At 36.8% G+C, this 23,224-nt stretch overlaps 1 protein-coding gene across 13 annotated transcripts in view; it reads right to left on the reverse strand.

The window, feature by feature from the left end:
• Positions 1-23,224, reverse strand: part of PDE4D (phosphodiesterase 4D) — a 1,724,553-nt gene that overhangs the window by 1,100,542 nt on the left and 600,787 nt on the right. For all 13 annotated transcript variants that reach the window (XM_077117214.1, XM_077117215.1, XM_077117218.1 and 10 more), the window contains one exon: positions 2,679-2,908. In XM_077117214.1, the coding sequence (XP_076973329.1) occupies positions 2,679-2,908 (230 nt within the window). The remainder of the gene's footprint in view (positions 1-2,678; positions 2,909-23,224) is intronic.

Here is a 23,224-nt window from a genome sequence, read left to right on the forward strand (position 1 = left end):
TTATTCTTTGGGGCCATACCATGGCTTCCTAAAGGGGTGGAACAAGTCCCTAGACCCACTGGCAGATACTTGACTTTGCAATATCTGATGTACTGATATGCCAGAAGTAAGTAAAAGTCACGGTGTCAAGAAAGAAAAGAAAATAAAAAATCCAAAGGGCATGAAAATTCTCCTTTCTCCCCAGAGATTTGCAATGGCTAATGTCTTAGTATAGCCTGAAAACTGGATCTAAAGGCATACTAACCTTTAATAACAGGGAGCCTGGCAGTAGACAACAGAGTTAAAATAGTCTAAAGTTCCCATCAGCCCTTTCTGATGGCTGTGAAGGAATCTGGGACTCTTAGTTAACTGAAATGAAATGGCTACAGAATGTGACCCCTATATTTACCTTGTGCTTCTCTTCCAAAGCTGAGACATTTCAGTAAATTATACTCCTGAACTTTCTATTTCTTAATGTTCAGTTTACAAACTATTTGGCCATTCCTGTCTATGGTTTCTCTTAGCAGCCTTCTGGTCGACCTTGGCACATGAATTTAAAATGCCAATGCTTTCCTTTAAAATATTGAATAAATTTGGAAATGGTAAGCACAATTTAGCTTACACTTGATTCTTAGATTCTTGATTAAGAAGGAAACATATTTTGAAACAACAGAAGTGCTATGATGCAGGCAACTCTGAACCACTAAGTTCCTTGGCGCTTAGAGACTATTTATTTGTTTTTAGCAACACGTTCAATCTTAATTAAATGAGCTTAGCTTTTAGCTGAGATTTTTAATTATACACATTGCCTAACGACACAGAAATGTATTAAATATAAATGCTGCCTTTTCTTTTAAGGGCACATAATAAAACAACAGCTTGGAATTGGGAAGGCATATTTAGCCACCAAATTTCTTGAGACTCAAATCAGTTCAATATATCTGAAGCTTAAATGAATTTATGTTTATCTTAATGGTAATCCTTTTTTCCTCAAATGTCAAGAAAGCAAGATAACGAATCTAAGATAAACCTGGTATGCAGAAAAGGCCTGAGATTAATAGGCCCGCGACTGCACTTTTTAGAAAAGCCTGTTTGCAAGTCTGGGCTCTAGTTGGTGTATGGGAACTTGGGTTTCAGGAGGGTTCCCACTATTCTTTAAATAAAGTGTGTCCCACTGTGCCTACACTTGTTGCATAAATAATAAGTGGCTGATGTGAACGCCTCTTTCTTGCTGGGGGTCTGGAATTTTGGTATGCGCTAGGCAGAGGATGCCTGTATGACCACACCTCAATAAAATCCCTAATACTGAGTCTTTTATGGGTCTCTCTGGCAAAAATATCATACACATGTTGCTACATTTTCACTGCTGGGGAGATTAGACTTCCCCTTCGTGGGGGTGGAAGCCTCCAAGTTATGCTTTGGAGTCACGATTTGTCATCTTTTTATTTACCTACTCCTCTTTACTTTTTAATAACACAGGTGCTTTAGATTCAACAGTTAACAAGATTCAAACTAATTTCAATATCTCACAGGAGAATGGCTGGTGACATTTGCACCTACTTTGGATACTTTTCTCTGTAGACAACTTTCCCAACAAGTTTTAGGAACATCTAAAAGCTACCTTCTCTAAAGAGGTCTTGAACTTGGCAGAGGATGAGGAAGAACCACATTTACAGCATAATAAATCAGTATGTTCCTGCAGTTTTAGCAACATCTCAAAAGTCCACATGTGCTTCATCTTCTTTTCCTTTCATTCAAGTTTCTTACAAATGCAGCTGGACAAAAGAACAAATAATAGGATCATCCACTGTCCTCAATTTTTTCACTATATATATATATATATATATATATATATTTGGCCTAGTGATATATCTACTAAAGGGTAGAACCTTCACTGATAAACGGCAGGAAAAAGAGTAAAGACACTATGGAAAATGTGCAAATACTCTATAAAGTAGGAAATAGAAATGTGAGATGATGGAGACACAATGTGTGGGTTTCTTCTATAGATACTGATACTAAATAAAACTTCCTCATGCTGGAAACTGAGACAGTATCTGGTAAGCAACACCTCAAAGTGTCAAAGGCCAAATTATTAGGCTCACGAACATAACTGCCTATTTCCTTTTGTTCTAATTACAGGACAATCCATGCTTGATTCCAATTTCATTTTGCATCAATGAACACTGCCTACTGTTTCCAGATATGTATGCCTACATGATAATTTGTCTGAAGCTTAAATGAATTTATGTTTATCTTAATGGTAATCCTTTTTTCCTCAAATGTCAAGAAAGCAAGATAACGAATCTAAGATAAACCTGGTATGCAGAAAAGGCCTGAGATTAATAGGTCCGCGACTGCACTTTTTAGAAAAGTGCATTTGTTTAGAATTTTTCTACCAAATCACATATGACCAATATTCATTTTCCAAGCGCAGTAGCCCTGTGGCCCTTTCCTGGGTGCTTCTTACCATTCACCAACACATTCTCAACTCCTTCTCTTAAAACAACTTGACTAAAAGTTCTGTTCTCACAGAAACAGAGACTTTACCAGAGAAAAACCATCCTCCTTTCTTTTGACTATACAAAGCTCATTTTTCTCCCATCCAAACCAAGCAACGAGCCACAGAATCTCCAAGGACCACAAATAGCAATCAGCAACCAAAATACCAATTGGGAAACGTTCCCAAGGGCACTCACCCACTCGAGTCTGCAGACGTGATGGCAATCAGGGGGAGAATCTTCAGGGGCAGGCTGGTTGGTCTGTGAAGGTTCTCTGATTCACTTTTCAAGTCAGCTTGTTCTAACTGTCTGAAGGCCAGAGGGGGAAGCTGAATGCTGCGGCAAGAAAGTCTTCGTACCAGATAGGGCTCCATTCCTCGGAAAGGGTCCTCCTCTCCGTTGCCAGAATGTAGCGTCTCCTCAGAGGCCTAAGGCAAACGAAAGTACATGCGATCAAGAAAAGTTCCGATATTTTTCATTGCATACCGGCTCTATACTTTTGCAGAAAGAAATTAAGCTAACCTTACACGCACAAAATAGTAAAGAGAAAGAAAAGCCATCATCAGAATGATATTAAGATTAAGAACTAAGAACTGAAATACAGATTTATTTTAAGAATAGTAAATGTATTCACTGCTCTATGTAGGGATGGCTCAGTTGTAACAGTTTACTGACATCTAGGATAACTTCAGAATTTATGAGCCTTGTGCATGAACTTTATAAAATCAAGGCTGTCAAAATGCATTTTTACCTTCTACATAATGTGCGAAAAATTCATTTAATACATATCCAGGCATATTTATATGTTCTTAAAGTACATATAAATAAATACACATGTATATATATTCTTATATAACTTATAGCTATTCTGTACATACACACATACACACACACACTCTCTCTCTCACATTTATCTCCTCCACATACATGCTTATGAAGACAGAGGGAGAAAATTAGTCCCATCATTTTCTTCTAACTTAGCAGCATACTTATAAAAAAAAGTTTACTTATATTATGTTACTTGGATACTCTTTTGCAAAGTTTTATAATATACTTTGTGAGGGAAAAAAAATGACCTTCATTCTACAAAATGCTCAGAAGAAAATCTGAGCATTTTGTAGAATGATATTGCAATCACAATTGAATTTTTCAAATTTGATCTATGTGAGCCTCGGGCATAGGCAAATCAAATGTAGAACAAAGTAGAACATTTAGTACTTCAATTTTAATTTTTCTAGAAAAAAAATATACTGCTATGTGAGCAGTAATCGTTTCCAAGTGGTTGAAAGTTCTACTCTGGGAACATTTATTTCATCCACATACGAAGAATTAGAGAGTCACCAAATGTTATAAGGTAACATGCCATGGTAGAGTACCTGGGATTTAGAACCCTTGCATTGCCACTTTTCTAGGTAGATTCTAAAAATGTTCCTAATGTAAGACTTCTGTTACCTATTACGAAAATGAAGATAATATTTACCCACAGATTAAATGAGATCAGGCATTTAATGTGCAATGTGGTAAGCAATTATAAAGGGTAATTCCCTTTCCTTCTGAGTTTCATAGGTGAAGAAGTTAACTCACGGAGGCAGAGTACCTGCCCCAAAATTAGAGGATAAGTTTAACATGCATGGACTTGGGAGCAATCCCCACTTGGTTTAGAACATCTGTTGCACTAATTATTATATTAATATCTTTAGGCAAATAACTTAGTTTTGCTGAAGCTGTTTCTCTATCTGAAAAAGGAGGATAATAATATTTACCTTGCAGTGCCATTGTCTGGACCAGGGATATGGAATATTTGAAGAGTTTGTTCTTAACAAAACGGCAACTTCTATTATTACAATCTGGCTAATTCCCTTTATATTTTCAGAGAAGTATACTGACTTTGATAGTTCATTAATTAATTTCAGTTTCTAAATAGAAATTTTTATCTACCTGATTTCTTAATTTTTTTAAAACTAAATTTTATTCAGATATATTCATCCGTCCAAAGTATACAATCAATGGTCATCACATGGTTGTCATTTATCATCATGATCAACTTAGAACAGTTGCATTACTCCAGAAAAAGAGAAAGAAAAAGAAAAAAAAAGACCTAAAACTTTCCATATCCCTTATCTCCCCCCTCCATTATTTATTTATTTTTAATCTTTATTTTCTTACTCATCTGCCCAGATACTGGATAAAGGGGGTGTTCTAGTTTGCTAGCTGCTGGAATGCAACATACCAGAGATGGATTGGCTTTTAATAAAAGGGGATTTATTTTGTTAGTTCTTCAGAGGAAAGGCAGCTAACTTTGAACTGAGGTTCTTTCTTACGTGGGAAGGCACAAGATGGTCTCTGCTGGTCTTCTCTCCAAGTCTATGGGTTCCAACAACTTTCTCCGGGGCAATTTCTTTCTGCATCTCCAAAGGCCTGGGCTGAGCTGCGAGTGCTGAGATGGGGTATGCTGAGCTACTTGGGCTGTGCTACTTTGTGCTCTTTCATTTAAGCACCAGCCAATTAAGTCAAAAATCATTCATTGCAGCAGGCACGCCTCCTAGCCAACTGCAGATGTAATCAGCAACAGATGAGGTTCACATACCATTGGCTCATGTCCACAGCAACAGAACTAGGTGCCTTCACCTGGCCAAGTTGACAACTGAATCCAACTACCAAATGTCCACCCCTTGCCAACTTGGCAACTACACATATCACCTTAAACAATATTAAGGTGCAAAAAATTCTCTTCTGGCTGTGGACATGTGAATCTCAAAACAAGTTGTCTAGTGCCAATATGCAAAGGAAGATATTCACAGGATACAGGTTTTCATTTCCATAGGGAGGAATTGGAAGAAACAGATATAAAACCTGCAGGGTAAGCACCATGGGATTTCAAAGTCTGAAAGTCATTTATCCTTTGGCTTTAGAAAGTGGCAGTCCCACCCTTTCCAAGGGCCTATGCAGTGGCCCGCCTCTTTCCAAATCAACCTCGGAGAACATCGAGGAGACCACCTTTTTCTCGGCTCCACTCTCTCCAGGCATCAGGGCCACCCCTGGGCTCTCTGCCATTTCTGGGGCATACGCTCAACCCCTCCATGTGGTGGCATCCAGGCTCTCACCAGTCCCCAAGGAGCGTTTTTCGAAGGCCTGAGGCTACACAACTCTTCCACTGCAACAAAATGGGAGACTCATCCTCTGCCCTCAGGGCAAACTCACCCTCACCATGTATATGGGTGGGTTCACTCTCCTGGCTGAGGTTTCTTGGCTTCAGACCCGAGCTTCCATGGTTCTTGCTCTGCAAACTCTGATTTGCCCCTTTTGTGTCCCCCTTTGTCCAGATTGGCAGTGGTTCTGTTTACACCAACAGTCTCTTCAAGCACTCCAGGACTTCTCCATCATTCTATTCACACTTCCTCCAAATCTTGCCCTTAGCCATCTAAAAAACCGTTCCAACATATCTGGTATTTGCAAACTGAAGCAGCACCCCACTCTCCAGTACCAAATCTGTTCTAGTTTGCTAGCTGCTGGAATGCAACACATCAGAGATGGATTGGCTTTCAATAAAAGGAGATTTATTTAGTTAATGTATAGTTCTTCAGAGGAAAGGCAGCTAACTTTCGACTGAGGTTCTTCCTTACGTGTGAAGGCACAAAGCGATCTCTGCTGGCCTTCTCTCCAGGCCTCTGGGTTCCAACGTCTCTCCCCAGGTTAATTCCTTTCTGCATCTCCAAAGGCCTGGGCTGAGCTATGAGTGCTGAAATGAGGTATGCTGAGCTGCTTGGGCTGTGCTACGTTGCACTCTCTCATTTAAGCACCAGCCAATGAACTCCAACATCATTCATTGCAGCAGGCACGCCTCCTAGCCGACTGCAGATATAATCAGGAACAGATGAGGTTCACATGCACTGGTTCATGTCCACAAACAGAACTAGGTGTCTTCACCTGTCCAAGTTGACAACTGAATCTACCACAGGGGGTATCAGCCAGAAGGCTTTCACAATCACATGGTCACATTGTAAAAGCTATATGACTATATGAGTATCTTTAAGAATCAAGGCTACTGGATTACAGTTCAACAGCTTCAGGCATTTCCTTCTAGCTATTCCAATACACTAGAAACTGAAAAGGAATATCTATATAATGTATAAGAATAACCTCCAGAATGATCTTTTGACTCTGAAATCTCTTAGCCGCTGAAACTTTATTTTGTTTCAGTTTTTCCCCCTTTTGGTCAAGAAGGCTTTCTCAATCCAGTGATGCCAGGGCCAAATTCATCACTGGGAGTTATGTCCTACATTGCCAGGAAGATTTACCTCCCTGGGAGTCATGACCCATGTAGGGGGTAGGGCAGTGAGTTCACTGCAGAATTGGCTTAGAGAAAGAGGCCACAACTGAGCAACAAAAGATGTCCTCTGGGCGTGACTCTTAGGCATAATTATAAGTAGGCTTAGCTTCTACTTTGCAGGAATAAGTTTCATAAGGGCAAGCCCCAAGATCTAGGGTTTGGCTTATTAAATTTAGTCTCTAATGCTTGTGGGACTATGAGGAATTCCTCAGGTGGGGTAGTTAATATTTCCACATTTTTCCCATTCCCTCAAGGGGACTTTGCAAATTATTTTCTTTCCAAATTACTCTGGGAAATATTGGGGTATTACACTAACCTGTACAAAATAACAAGATATCATTCCCTATTCAAGATTTCATATAATTACATTGTTTGAATGAACTGACCATACAGGTTAAATTAGATGGCATGCTACAGAAAATCTAAACTTTGTACCAAATAGACATCTCCTCCTTCACACAAGTTGAAGTTTTAAAATATAATCAGTATCATCCTTTACCCTGTTTTCTGATTTACCTTAGTCTAATGAGATCAACTTCATTCACATCTCTAACTGAAGTCTGATCTCTTTCTCAGCTTCTTTGACAGTTGCTGTATTGGGTAATGCTAACTCCCATAGCTGCAGAATTCAAACTCTGAGTCTCAGGTGTCACACAGATATCCAAAGTTCCAGGGAACAACCAGCTTATACACAAAAACCTCAGCATCTCAAAATCTAGAAATAATTAAAACTCAGGAACAGATGTGACTGCTGTAAGAGCTAGAAACTTACAGTCTAGGAACGTTTACAATAAGCCTTGCTGAACATTCTGTACTCCTTTATCATTGATTGCTCAATCTCTGCTCATTTTCTATCCCCTGATAACCTATGCTTTCTAATTTAGTTCTCAGAGTTTGCACAGTATAGTTAATCCGTGTTAGTGAAGGTTTACAATATTTGTCATTTCGTTTCTGGCTTATTTTGCTCAACAAAATGTCCTCAAGTTTCAGTCACCTAGTTGCATGCCTCACAACTTCATTTCTTCTTGCAGCCACTCAATATTTCATTGTATGTATACACCACAGTTCACCTTCCCATCTTAGGCCACCTCCATCTATTGTAAATCTTGCAAATACTGCTGCCACAAACACCAGTGTGCAAATGTCTATTCATGTGCCTGTTTTCTCTAAATAGAAATCGTATCTCTTTCTGATTCATATACTTGAAAAACCTGAAAGGATATGCAATGGTAGACTCAGGCTTGGGTTGCATTGCACACTTTTATGAGTAAAAAGGATCATAGAAAGGCACTTAGAAGATAAAGAAGGAGGTGAAGCTAAAAACCAAGTTCATTTACTCCAAATCCTAGATGTGGAGATCTGGATTGTAAAAATCTGTGCTTTGAGGAATCCACTTGCTTTGTAAAACAACAATAATAATCGTGGCTACTATCATTGAATCCTCATTAAGATGGGTTGATTTTTATGTATAAATTTCATTTAAGTTTTACTAAAAATCTATGAACCAGGTCCTATTATTTTTCCCCATTTTACCTATAAAGACACAGCAGTCTATAAAATAACATGCGTAGGCCATACGTCCACGCAGCTAGTGGAGTGACCAACCTTCCCAATTTTCCTGGGACTTTCTGCTTTTAGTACTGTAAGTTCCTTGTACTTGGAAATCCCCAGGCCCAGGGAAACCAAGGTGGTTGATCACCCTACCCTACAAGTCATGACTCAAACCCAAAGTCCTTTATTTAAAGCGGGAGGTAATAACCAGTAGGCAGTACTGGGTGTAGCAAGTCCTGTTCCTGGCAGAGTGAATGCTATGAAAAAAAAAAAAAAAAAAGGAATACACATATATACATCCTGCATTAATAAGTCTCACATTTTTGTTTAAAAATTTGAAGAGAATTTAGATTAGGACAGCCCTATATAAACACTGGAAGCTAGCAACAATCCTTGTGGATTAAATAAGAAGAGAGACCTTGTACATGTGCTCTGCCACTAGATACTCATGTGGGTTTCGTTTGTTCGTTTGTTTTTGGGGGTCCCTGGACCCCCAAAATCAACCCGGGTCTCCCGTATGGCAGATGAGCTTTCTGCCACTGAACCAACCGGGCACTACTAACTTATGTGACTTCAAGAAATCATTTATACTCTCTGGGCTTTAGCTTCCTCAGACATAAAATTTAGAACAAAATCAATTTTTAGACCAATTTCAGTTCTAAAATACTCTGATTTTGTATCTACTAATGGCAAAATATGTTTAGTGAGATAACAGACAGAAAATTGAAGGAAAACATGCATATGTAAAGTTCTTAGCTTCGAGACTTCTAGACACAGAGGCACGCAGCCTCTGTGTGCTTGTGAAGTTCAGCTAAGGAAAGAACTGCAAGCTTAACTTCCTTTTGGATTGCTAACAGGTCATAATTTACTTCACACATTTCTAGAGACAAGTTAATGACTTAAGTGTGTTGATACACTTCTTGAGGCTGAACATAGAAAAGAAAGGAAAAGGGTAGTAAGCCTGGCAAAGTTTTAGCAGCTGGACAAAGTTAGCACCTGTTTTCTAAGAGCTTGGTTGCCCATTCTGGATGCTGATATTCTCACTACAAAAATGCTTTATGTAACCTGTATTCCATCGAAACACTTAATGTTTGCGACATTCTCTATTACATAAAACTTCCTCAAGTTGTAATCCCTTTTTTAAAATTTTATCTTATTAAAGAAATTGTGGGTTTACAGAACAATCATGCATAAAGTAGATTCCCCTATACCCCCCTATTATTAACGCCTTGCATTGGCGTGGTACATTTATTACAGTTGATAAAAGCACACTTTTATAATTGTATTATTGTCTATGGTATAACTTAGGGTTCAATATTTGTGTTGCGCTGTTCCATGGATTTTTAAAAATTTATCCATTATCACAAATACAACCTATAATTTCCTCTCTTAACCACATTTAGATATATATGTCTGTGCTTTTAATTATGTTCAGTGTTGTGCTACCATCACTACCATCCGTTACCAAAACATTCCCTTAATTACATCTTAAAGCTTAACTCCCTATTCCCTAAGAGATCTAACTCTACTAAAATAAAGTTTATAGTCATGCCATATACTGTCAGTTTAAACCCAAACTACCTATTGAGTACTTTTATCTAAATAATAAAAGTTATAAAGCAGTAGATGTCTTTATTCTAACTTTTACCACTCAAAAACAGCACAAGTGGCTCTCTTACTCCTCTGCTCAGTTTGTACCTGTTCTGATTCAGAAATAAATAGAACAACTTTGTCTGGTAGAAGTTGGAGGTTAAATGGCCTTATTTAGGACAGAAATATAAAACTGACCACCAGGGCAATTCATCCTGTGTTATAATTGTTGGAAAATGGCATTTTTCAAGAGTCAGAAAAAAGATAGTATTTCTAAAATTCTTAAGTCATTCATTCTCAAAGTGTGATCCCCTGTTTGAGCACAGCAGGTGCTTGCTAAAATTCAGATTCCCAGGCCTCATTCCAGACCTTCATAATCAGAATCTCTAAGACTAGGTCCCAGGAATCTGCATGATTTTCGGTATCATTTTTATGCACACTAAAGTTTGAAAACTAATGGTTTTGACATTTTAGACATCAGTTTAATAAGATAGTTTGGCAAAGACCCAACCACAAAGATGTTCATTGCAGTCCATTTATAAACATGAATAACTGGATATAATCTAATTGCTGTGCTGAAGGATTGGCTTAATAAATTTTGATATATCATATGATGAAATACTATGAGGCTATTAAAATGATGCAGAAGAATACGTGATTATGTTCATGATAGATGTTGAGTGGAAGGAACAAATTACCAAATGATCTCATTTTTGTAAAACAACAACACTGAAATGAACCAAAGCAAAAACCAGCACATATTATATTTATATAAAAATTCTGGAAAGATATAGCACAGCTCTTTAAAAATGGTTCTCTTTTGATTGTAATATGGTGGTGACTTTGTTTTCATATTTGTGTTAACTGCTAGTTTACACAGTCCCTGTAACCAAAATGTACAATTTTTGAATCGGAAAGTATAGTAACTTTATAATAATAAAATGAAACAACATTCAACTTGTTATTCATGGGACTTAGAAATATCTGTCATCTAGCTTCTAGATATGCACTACCCAAAGATAAGAAACCCTGAAATGTTTGAATCAGTTTAATGTCAACCTGTGCTAGTGAAATTCTCCTTGATAATTAGCCAACTTATTTGGAATAGTTGACAGAAAAATAACTTTAAAGTAATGCTTTTCATTATTATGACAAACACCTCTCTGAAAGCTATACCTAAAGAAAGCAATTTCAGAATGATTAACAGAATGAATGATCATTAAACAAGTTATTATTTTTCTTTGTGTTTTCTTAACTTTCTATGCAGGTTATTTAAATGATTTCTTGGTTGTCGTTTTTTTTCTTCCCAAAGTAGGTAGCAAGTTGCTTAACCAGGTCTTTAGCACAGGGCATTCATATAATTAGTGCTCAATAAATTCCTGTGGTTGCTATTAATCTCCTTTTTTCCCTAGTTTTCATATGAACATATAAAAGTGAAATGTTCTATAGGTAAATCCTCTTAAAATGTCTATGCATTAGCATTGTAGGAGAGAATTCTTTTTCTGGGCACACAGGAAGTATTTAGTCTGCCAGTTGTAGTGAGATGGTTTTGGTCGTTTTGTTTTGTTTTGTTTTGTTTGGGGAGGGGGGAGGGTGTTGCATGGTCTGGGAATCAAACCCAGGTCCCCCGCATGGAAGGGGAGCACTCTACCACTGAACCACCCTTGCACACTGTAGTGAGATGGTGTTGATTCGTTTATAGGTTTATTCCTTTCATTAGTCTGTAAGTACCTGGAGGAAAGTAAGCGTACCATAGAAAAGTTTGTACCCCCAGAACATAACATATGGCAAATAAACCTTGTTGAAGGACTAGATGAAGGAATTACCTCTTTTTTTTTTTTAACTACAAGAAATCTGGAAATGGGGAAATTGTATTAGATATTGGATTTACTAATAATGCTGTATTTATAACTATTATAATGTTAGGTATGAGGCTGAAGCAATAATAAGGAATTTCAGCCACTCAAATTACTTTTCCCAGAAAAAAATTTTGAACCTTCTTTATATGTATATGTATAGCCATTATAAAAGTATTTTCACCTAAAAAAAGAAACTTTAATTTCCAGGCCCTTCAGTGCCTCCTGAGTGCTTCCTCTGTGCAGGGTACTGTAGAAATTAGCAATGTAAATAGTTGGGTAGGTTTGCGGAAGAGGGCAGATTAAACTGAGGATAGGTTTTTATCAATTCCAGTGTTACATCTCTTTGTCTTTGTCTGATAAATTTGCTGCAAAATCTAGCATTGACAAAGGGTAATTTCCATGTGTTTGCATTCTTAGTTTAAACAGGACAAGTTTTGAAAACTCAGCCAACTCTTTAAATACCAGAACATAAATGTAATAGATATTATTAATAAATGTAATAAATGTAAATGTTATTATACTATCTAAGTGGCACGAAGGTCATTTTCACAATCTAAAAGTACCATATACTAAAAGTAGACATTGTCTATACATGTTATTCATGTATTTCTCCATGGTATCATTCATGATAATTTAACATCTAGTTTAAGATTCTGTAAGACTTATCCCAAGTGTTTCCCCCTGCACCTCATTAATCATTATAAGTGTTTTATCTCGAAATCAAATGGTAATGTTGCCCAAATAATCTAATAGGAAATTTATAAGTCAAGGCGATAAAGATAAATACCTAAAATCTTTTAATACCAAAAAGGGCATTGCCCTGAATTAATACAATCTATTTTCAAATGGCTATTCACATACAGATATAGAAAAGGCACTCTGGCAAAATGAATTCCATATAAAAATGAAAATTTCCACCTCAGGTGAACACAAAGACAGCAGATAGCTCTCAAAAATCCACAGAGCATAATCCAGACATAGGCTGTGATTTCAAACCAATTAGAAGAGGCAAAAATCGCAGAAGTCTTTCTGAAGTTATCTCCTATAATTCACTCACCAAAGCTTCTAAAAAATTCCTAAAAGGAAAAGTTTCTTATCCAGTAATAATATACTGTCTGCTTTCATCAACAAGAAAGTCTATCTGAAACTCTAGGATTCAATTAACCTTTTGTAAATAGTATTGTATCTTTCCTGGATGTCCTTGAGAAATGAAGCAGATTCTTTTTTTTTTTTGACATGGGCAGGCTCCAGAAATCAAACCCAGGTCCCCAGCATGGCAGCTGAGAACTCTGCCTGTTGAGCCACCATTGCAAGGCCCCAGATTCCATTTGATAAGCAGAAGAATGAAAATAATAATAATAATAATAAGGAAAAACATTAGTCCTTTCAATTATTTACTTCACAATGATACACAATAACAGAATCACAACTGCATAAAAAGAAGCCATCATATTTGCCTCACCTTCACCCAGCCTGCCCCCCAAAATCATATCCAGCTGGCTTATTCTCTCAAGGCTGATTCTCAAAGAATCAGGTGTCAAATCACAGGGAGGAATACAAAGAATCTATTGTCTTAAACTTCAAGTTTTATGTAAATACTAATAATCAGAAATATATTTACAAACATGAAAGCAAAAAGTACAGCTACCATTTAAGAGACGGTACCTATCCGCAGTACTGAACTAGGTGCAATCCCATTTTGCATTTGAAAATACCCCAGAATGACACTATTACTAGGTGGCAAAGCCAGGTTTTGAAATTAGGTTTACCTGACACTAAAGCTCATGGTATTAACCTGAATGTGACATTGTCCCAGTTTTTGAAGAACCTCTGTCCATTTCAAGAAAAACAGGAAATAGAAATGAGGCCTAACTAAGGGAAAGGTGAAGAAATGTAATTATTTGATAATAAAAGATAAAATGCTTAGAAACAAATTAAAAAGAAATGGGTAGAATATAGATTAAGAAATTCATATACATTTCCCAAGACTTGGTATAATTATGACTAATATATTTTGCAATTAATTTCTAGATATTATAGCATTGCAGAAAAAAAACCCCACTTTTTTATTTTTTTCTCCTTTTTGAGGGGATTGGAAAGTCCTTCAACTAAAAGCAGAGATAAGAGTAACAAGAATAATTTTTTAATAAAAAGTAATGTGAGAAGGGTCTTGCCCGACTAAATATAAAATGTACCATGAAACTGCAATTAAAAAAATATATGTGTGATACTTCCATAAAACTCAATAGAAAGATCAGTGGAACAAAATATAATTCCTTAAATATTTCTTATGTAAAAAATGTGTTAAAGGAAGCATTATCAACCAATGAGGAGGGATCTATCATAGAAGTTTGGGAAAATTGGTGACACAGACTAAAGTAAATATGAGATAGAATTAAAGAGCTACATGTTTTTAAATTAAGTCATAAAAATAGAATATAAGTAAACATTCAATTGAACTTGTGATGCGACAGTCTTTTTAAGCAGAAGAGCCATGGAAAAAGTCACAAATGAAATGAGTTTATAAAACATTGGAAATTTTCCAGGCATAAAATTATACAAAACTTCAGGAAAATGATAAACTGAAAAAAATATTAACACCAAGTATGTCAAATGGTTAATATCCTTAATATATAAAATCTTCAACAAATCATAAAGAAAACATTATCCTCGCAATGGAAAAATTAGCTGAGAACACGAATAAATAATCCACAGAAAAATATTGGGTCACTGTCTCTGGTAATAATAAATTCACCTGAAAATATATAATATTTTGCTCTTTCTAACCCATTAGATTAACGCTATTTTTTTTTTAAAAAAAGGTTAAAATGCTTCAGTGAGACAAGAGCTTATCTGTATAACTACAGTAGCAAAAGATGATAGAAACTTTCTAGAAAACCACTTCGAAATGTGCATTAAGAGCCTTAAAAAACATTCATGCCCTTTAACCTAGTAATATCACTTCTCTGGACAATAACGTAAGATTATCAGTGAGGCAGTTCAAAGTTTGGAATAAGGACTTTTTTTCTAATATGATTAAGTGCAAAAGTTTTGAGACAGTCAAAGCTGGACAACTATAAAAAAGTGACCTTGAAAAATCTCTATATAATAAATACTAAGTAGGCATTAAAAATAATTTTTGAAGAAATGTAATTAAACACTGTGCTGTCACATGGAAAAGGCAGGAGGCTAAAGTATATCATGAATGCAGAATTTAAATACATGTACACAACGTGCCCACTCACTGTAAACAGCATAGAAGGAAATATGACAGTGATGCTTTTTAGGTTGTTATCTTAAGGTTATGTCAATCACCCAAATCCAAAAACTTAATACAACTTTTGAAGTCAAGTAAGCAACTAGTGAACATTAGTGCCTTCTGAGACAAAAGCTCTGATTATTTCCCTGACCCTTCATCCCTGGGGCAATCTGTTTTTTAACCTGCTATTCTCTGTACTCTCCTTTTTCTCCATCCACAAGAAATGAAGAGTTAATAGGAAGCAAAAGGTTCAAAGAGAATGAGGTAGGAGTAGGCAGCATAGCAAAGGGTAAGATTTAAGAAGTCTAAGGGAAAACAAAGAGAAAAGATTGATAAGATGACATATGGTAAAACAACAATAAAAAAATGGAAAATAATTATGATGAGTATTACAAGTATTTAGAATGTCAAAATTTGAGGAAAAAAACCTATATTCCAAAATATTTTATCTTCCCCAAATGGTAGGAATTAAGCTAAGAACTAGACTTAACTGATAATTATAGAAAATTCAAGAGACAGATTAATATGTTGAATTACGTCATGGTAATATAATCAGCAAAAGCAACTGGATTTTGACCCAGGTTTTTTCAACATAAAATTGAAGAAAGATAATTTATAGTTTAAAAAACAATTGATTCAATAATTGCAATCTATTGATTTACTTAATTATGCAAATATTTTTAAAAATCAGAAAAATTGGATGTTGAGGTATTATTGGGAAAATGTCTGGGCATTTCAATAGCATTGAGGTGATCTTTTTTTTTTTTTTTTGCATGGGCAGGCACCAGGAATTGAACCAGGGTCTCCAGCATGGCAGGCAAGAACTCTGCCACTGAGCCACCATTGCCTGCCCTGAGGTCATTTTTGAACTCTACTTTTAGACACATTCTAAAATTACTTATGGATGAAGTAATATTATATATGGGATTTGCATCAAAATAATCCTAGTGGAGGGAAGTGTGGGTTGGGACACAGGTGAAACAATATGGGCCATGTAATGATAATTGCTGAAATTGCAAGGTGGGCACTGAGGGTGCATTTTCCTATTCTCTCCACTTTTGCATATATATGAAGTTTTTTTTTTTTAATATGAAATGTCATAAGGATTTCCTTCTTATAGTCAAGGACAGAGAAACGAGGGGAAGAGACAGGACCCCCAGCAAGTAGAAGAAATGACAGGGCTTGATCACCATTTTACCTAAACTTGGCTCTAAAACAGGATTAAAGCTACATGCTTACTATGTCTGATGAGGGAGCTGTGAGAACTAATTAAACCAAATTCATAAATTGCTAAGTATTCTCCAGAGACAGTAGTTGTGCACACTCAACCCATGGTAATGAGGATGCTGAGTATAATATGGGATTCTAAGTTTATGCAATGCCTCTCAGTGATAAGAATTTCTTCATTGTTCATTATCTGGGCAGTAAAATGGATGATTCATGGATCTAATCCCACCATTAAGTGTACTCGATAACCTTTACACAATTAGGTGTTTCTTTTCTTTCTTTGTCCTGGAGCTGAATACACAGAGGAAAATGTTATCCCTGAAAAATAACATTTAGCAAGAATCAATTACCATATCTCCTGCAAATAAACTAAAAGTTTCCCAGAATTTAATAAGCTATTGCTTTTCGTAGTTAGCATACATCCCCTCAGGACTGCATTCTAAATACATTTATTCCTGACTCTCAAATTCAGGGCTTTAGGCTTTTCTTTCCTTCAAGGTTATGAGGCAATTTGTCCTCTTTCTTGATTTTGAGAATATTAAAATTGCCAAAGCCTCACACTTAAAAGGTGCATAGAATTTTCACAAGCCTTAAAAACTTGACACTCAACTATTCTTTCTTTTGCCACACTTTGGCCTCTAAATATTTTCTAGGTTAGTTATGAGACAATTTTTCAAGATGTTGATTTCAATCACCCCAAACAATGAAAATTGAAATCAGTTCTCAATGGTTTGATTTCTTATCATGGTTCTTGACGGACAGAATAACAAATCACTCCAACCCTCAAGGCCACAAAGATTTTATATGTTAGATTACAAATAACAGTAGATAAAAAGGGATTTTCATCACATCAGAGTGATTAACCATTTAGCTAGCACACCAACAGCTGAAAAGTAGAATAAACAAAGGCATCAGTGTGGAAAAAGAAATAGGCAAATATTCGAACACTTAAAACTTAAGCAATTGGTTATTCCGCTTAAAAAATTCAGCAAATTGGCCAAATGCTTTACCTCTCAGGTTTGTTGACTACACATACATATCCTGCTTTAATTTTGCTGCGTTTAATATTTGACATAAAATACTTAAATGCATTCCTTGTCATTTGCCTGATAGACTCAGGGTTGGAAGTGATTGGAAATGCCATCCAGTTAATAATAATCCCCTCAACCTATAACCCTCCATGTGCATAGGTAATTAATTTTCCCTATAGGAATGTCAAGGAGCTCATATTTCTACACATGAATATCATCAATCATTAAATCTGCAAATATTTTATGAATGGTACTGTTTTAGATGCTTGAATACAATTGTAAATAAGATAGGCAAAGATTTCTGCTGTCAAAGAGCATGTGTTCTAGCAGTGCCTGGTATTCACTACTCACAACCTATGTCATTTCATTCATTCAGCAAATATGTCATTTCATTCATTCAGCAAACATGCACTGAGCACCAATAAATGTCAGAAACTCTTCTAGGCACTGAGGGACCAAAAACGAATGCAATGTATCAAGTCTCAGGTCACTGTGAGAAAGCTAATCCATATATTTAATGAAATTTCTTTCTCCAGAATTCCCACCAGTGTTTTGCTTTCTGGGATCATACACAATAGTCTAATTGCTCTACTCTAGGGAAGTCCTCCAGATAAGCTTTCATCCCACTACCAGCCTTTTTTATAGGTCATGTGCTCCCCAGTACCAAGAACCTCAAATTCCTATAGGGAATGAAATGGGTTGAGAAGAGCACAAAGTCAAGTCCACTCCATCTTCGTGGTGTGTGTCCGTAGTTATGCAAGAGCAAAACACAGAAATCTATATTTTAATGAGACATTTACTCATTTTTAAATAACTGTCACCTTATTCAATTTTCTAAAAATCCTGGGTGGACCTTATAAAACACATCTGAATGCCATAAATTTGGAACCAAATCTTTAGATATTCTGCTTGTCATCTAGTTTTGACTTCTCTTTCTACAATGATTCCAAGTTTGGGGATGGACTATAGTTTCTCCAGGTCCTTCTTAAATGAATTTCCCAGAACTATTATCAAAATTCCAGGTGTGGGAGAACCAATGCAAATCTAGAGCCAAATTTCTACCTTTCCTGTTCTAGACCCAATACGATCATGAAACCCACGGATGAATGAACATCTGGGGGGCTTCCATCATATTACTGATTCATACCTATTTTACAACTACTTAAATCTACAGTAGGTTTAGAATTGTGACATTATTAAGTAATGCCAGAATCTAAATCCATGGTTGCTACTAAACCAGATCCTTCCTCTAACCACATTGTTCCTCAATTAACATTGATTAATACTGCTTTCTCTGGGGTTCTGGCCTTTTGTATTTTCACTTTGGGGGAGTTTGTTTTATTATATTTACCACTCCCCCCCAGTCTGTCCACAGCTTTTTGTATACTCATCTTTGTAATGACCTTATTAGCTGTTAGTCCTAGTTTTTGCCTCATCCACGGATTAGCTCCTCAGGCCATTAATGCCACCACCTAAATTGCTGATAAAAAATGGTAAACAGGACGGATTTAAAGATCAACCCCTCTAATCAATAACCAGAGGCTGAACAAGCATTGACTGATACATGCACACAGCCATTCAGCCTGGACTTGACCTAACATTTACTGCCTTTTTACATCTTAAATATCATGAATTTTTATCAGGGAAGATTTTGTCAAATAATTGCGGAAATTCAGGTAGACAGTGGGGTTAGCACTCGTCTGATCTACTTGGCCCCCAGGAAAAGGAAATTAGTTCAGTCCTATGGGCTTTATTAATTGTAATCTCACACATGCTCCAGTTGATCACCACTTTCTTTTCTAAAAGCTCACAAGATATCTTTTTAAAGATGCATTTTAGAACTTCATCTGATATCGATGCATTTCTTCATTCATCCACTGAATAATTTGTTGAGAACCTATTATATGTTAGGCCCTAGAAAACCAGTAGGAAAACAGACAAAAATCCCTGCCTCCATTTGATTTCACTGGGGCAGGGTAGGGGCAGATAAATAGTATAAATAAGGGAATTATATAGTATGTCACTGTCAAGTGTTTAGGAAAAGAATAAAAGACTGAATGTAGACAAAATGTTTGGAAGGCATAGGAGGGGGTTAATTTTAGATAGGGATCCATGGAAGTTCACTCTGGAGAAAGTAACATTTGCATAAAGAACTAAAGGAATTAAGATTGATATCCTACTCCCTAAGGCTACAATTTGGGGTAATTTACTTTCCTTATGCAATCCCATCTCTATGTCAGCAAAATAGGTAACTTCAATGCCTCCCCTCATTTGTGAAATGGGCCCACCTCATGCAGTTATACTGAAGATCCAATGAGATAAAGCAAGTAAAGAGTTTGCAATAGTGCTTGGCACATAATAAGCAAAATGAGTTTTGCTACATGTTTCTGTGATGCAAATCAGTTTGTATAGAATTAGGAATTGATCGAGTAACATCAGTATGCATGAATACTTTGTTGGCTCTATGTGGTTTTTCAAACCAGAACGTTGCTGTTTTTTGTTTTTTTTTTTCACTAACTGAGAGCAGTCAAATGCAAATACACTAATGTGGCTCAGCAGGGCACATGGCAGAGGAATATGCTACTGTCGGTGTTAGCTGTATGTGATGCTGCAGATGATGGCTATTCATCATGTCTGTGATGGATAGTTAGTTGTCCTCTTGCCTTATTTTTGCCACATGCTTCATCTTGGAAAAAGTCATTGCAGGGATCACTCGTGCACTTTGTTTTTGTCTTGGTAACATTAAGTATAGAGGTTTAGTGATCACATCTCAGGTCCTAAAGTTCCTCCATAACATTCTATTTAAATCAGGGAGCCATTTTGGGGGCAGGGGGTACAGTGCATGTTCTGGGAATCAAACCCAGGTCTCCCGCCTGGGAGGCGAGCATTCTACCACTGAACCATCTGTGCACCCTGCTATTTTTTTTTTTAAGGGTGAGGAGGATGTCTCTTCACCTGGTTTAAATTCCAGTGTTTATCCTACCTTTTCTAACCTGAATATATTAACGTTGGAAAAAAGTCCATTTTCTCCCATGTATCCCATTTTAATATGTGAAATGAATGAGTTCAGAGATTTCTTGCAGACATTGCTGTAAAAATTGCAGATCATTCCAGCTGAATTACATTCTTTCACAGGAGAAATTTATCCCAACCAGTACTGTTTTGTAGTAGTCTGAGGCAAACTCAGTGCTAATGAGGATTAGGTTGTCATTCTGATTCTTGACCAACTCCAGTTAGCTTCACTGGAGGAAACAGCTCTGCAAATACAAAAGGTCCCATTAGTTCCAACAACCAATTCACAAGAGGTGCCATTTTTCATAGGGGAGCTCAAAGAAAAGCATGTGGATAGTTCAGGACTCTCCACCTGCCTGCATTAATAGGGGTAGGAATGGAGCTGCAGAAAGGACAGGTTCTGCTGACATGAATAACCTCTTCCTCTACACCTCTTTTGAGTATCTACAAGTATAAGAGGAAAAGACAAGATACCGGATCTAGCCTATGCTTGGTAGTTGCTCTAGGCAGGTTTCTATATGATAGCAAAGAATGCTGGGCGAAAACAGAGCCCTGTTTGCAAATGGAATGCTGTTATTCACAAGGGCAGGGAAAACTTTTACAAGTTTTTGAAACAAACAGTTTACTTCAGTACATTTCTTAATTGTATACAAAGGAGATTATATCATGCAAAATTTTATTAGGCCTTGCCTCTTCTTCTCATAGCATGTAGATGTTCAAAGGGGGAATCTGTGCAAGTTACTGACCCATATACACTAGCAGAACATGCCCTTCTGCTTTTGTGTCAAAATGGCAGAATTAAGCAATTGCAACAGATTGGCTCTTAAAGCTGAAAATATCTACATCAGGTTATTTACAGGAAAAATGTGCTGATGCCTGGGCCAGGACATAAAATGGCACCAGAACAGAGCATAGAGTTCCATCATCAAAAACATTAAATACAGCATTGTTTTTGAAGTGGTCACTCTGGTTAATAGTTACAGACTCCTCAGGCCCAAGGCCTAAAATGCAACTGGAGAGTGGAGAAAGAAAAGCTTTAATAAACATTATAAACTCAACATACATATTCAGGTGATACAGACCTTCAGCTACCAATGTTAGCGCTATTAAAGGAGTCATCACTACAACAAAGGTACATGACGGTGGGACTAACAGAACTTGACTATTGGTGAGAAATACTTGTGTGCTGACACACTGCTAAGAACTCTCTGGAAAGCTATAAAAATAGAAAATACTAAATAAAAATAAATTACGTTTAAAAACACCCTCCTATCAATGTCTAAGACGTAATCATAATCAAAACCTTTGAATGAGAGTGCTTGAATGTTATAATGGGTCTGAAGATAAAAGAAATTAGCCTCCACAGCAAGAAATACATAAGTGAGAGCATCTACCTTTTTGTGTCTTAAATATTTCTTTAGAATGCCACTCTAAATTTCTCCTTTTTTAATCAAGGGACCCTATTGTTCCTAACATGACTTGAAATGATTATATTTTATTCTATTCAGAGTAGTTCAGTGAAAAACGAAAGAGCGACATGACTTCATGAGATAGCATATGCTTTATGACTGAAACAATAATCAGCATGAGAAAAGATAAGTTGTTCAAAAGAATTCAGAGAACTCTTTACTTCTGCAAGCAAGACTCATTTGGTAGCTCCGGTCATTCCAATTTCCCTCTGAGTGGGAATGCATTCAAGGAAGATTTCCATAACCAGAGTAGGGACAAAAAGAGAGAACATCATTTTGTTTTTAGCATTCTGGATACTACAAATGCCACAGACAGCTTTTAAAGTTGGAAAGTTTCTGTATGGGAAGCCCCTCCTTAGGAAAACAATATATTCCTAAGAAGATAAAGATTAGTTCATTGAAAGAATTGAAAGGACAACTAGAACCCCATGAAAATTTTTAAACGTTTCTAATCCCTTCCCTATTCTAAAAAGATGACTTCTTCCACGTGTGGATCGAGACCTGGTCACACACTGAGGCCACTCTCTTCTTTGAGCTGCAATAATGTCTAGGGTCTCTGAGCCCAGAAGTTTTGTAAACTATCAAGTCTGTTTCTCGCCTCTGGGCTCATAACTGTTGCCTAAACATACTACCTGTTTTCTGACTCTTGATTTCCTAGATTTCTTGCCTCGGTTTTCTATTCCTGCTGATTCTCTAGGCTTCTATATCTGGTTTGGCTCCATAAGAGTTTACTGATCCTGCTTTTAGACCATACAGAATCCTAACTCACTGTCTGATTCCAATCTTCCGCATCACCATGCATTCCTGTACCATTGTGAGCCCTGGACTCAAGCTCCACTGTGACCGAGACCAACAACTTTTGGGCTAAGAATTGGTCTTCTTTTATGTCCACCTGTTCTGCCAAGATTTTGCTATAAATCACTGACTTATGCAAGCTCTGATTTATGACTACAGTCTGGCCTTGATATGATGAAAGCATAGTTGATTCATTCAATTATCAAACTGTTGGTCTGCCAAATACCCCACCAACATGTGGTAACAATTTGCTGATCGCTCACTAAGTTCAGACACTAGTGTGAGTGCATCATGTGTATAGAGATGGGTGGTGGCTGGGAGGGTAGGTAGGTATATACGATTTAATTAGCATATAAATCTGGTAATGTATTGTCATGGTCAGGTTCATGTGTCAACTTGGCCAGGTGGTGGTACCCATTTGTCTGGTTGGGCAAGTGCTGGCCTGTCTGTTGCTATGAGGACATTTCATAGAATTAAATCATGATCACATTGGCTGCATCCACAGCTGATTCTATCTGTAATCAGCCAAGGGGAGTGTCTTCTGCAATGAGTGACATTTAATCTAATCAATGGAAGGTTTTTAAGGAGGATTTAGAAGAGACAGTCTCTCTTCCTGCTTCG

This window comes from Tamandua tetradactyla, chromosome 9, assembly GCF_023851605.1.
Source record: "Tamandua tetradactyla isolate mTamTet1 chromosome 9, mTamTet1.pri, whole genome shotgun sequence".
Classification (NCBI taxonomy): Eukaryota; Metazoa; Chordata; class Mammalia; order Pilosa; family Myrmecophagidae; genus Tamandua; species Tamandua tetradactyla.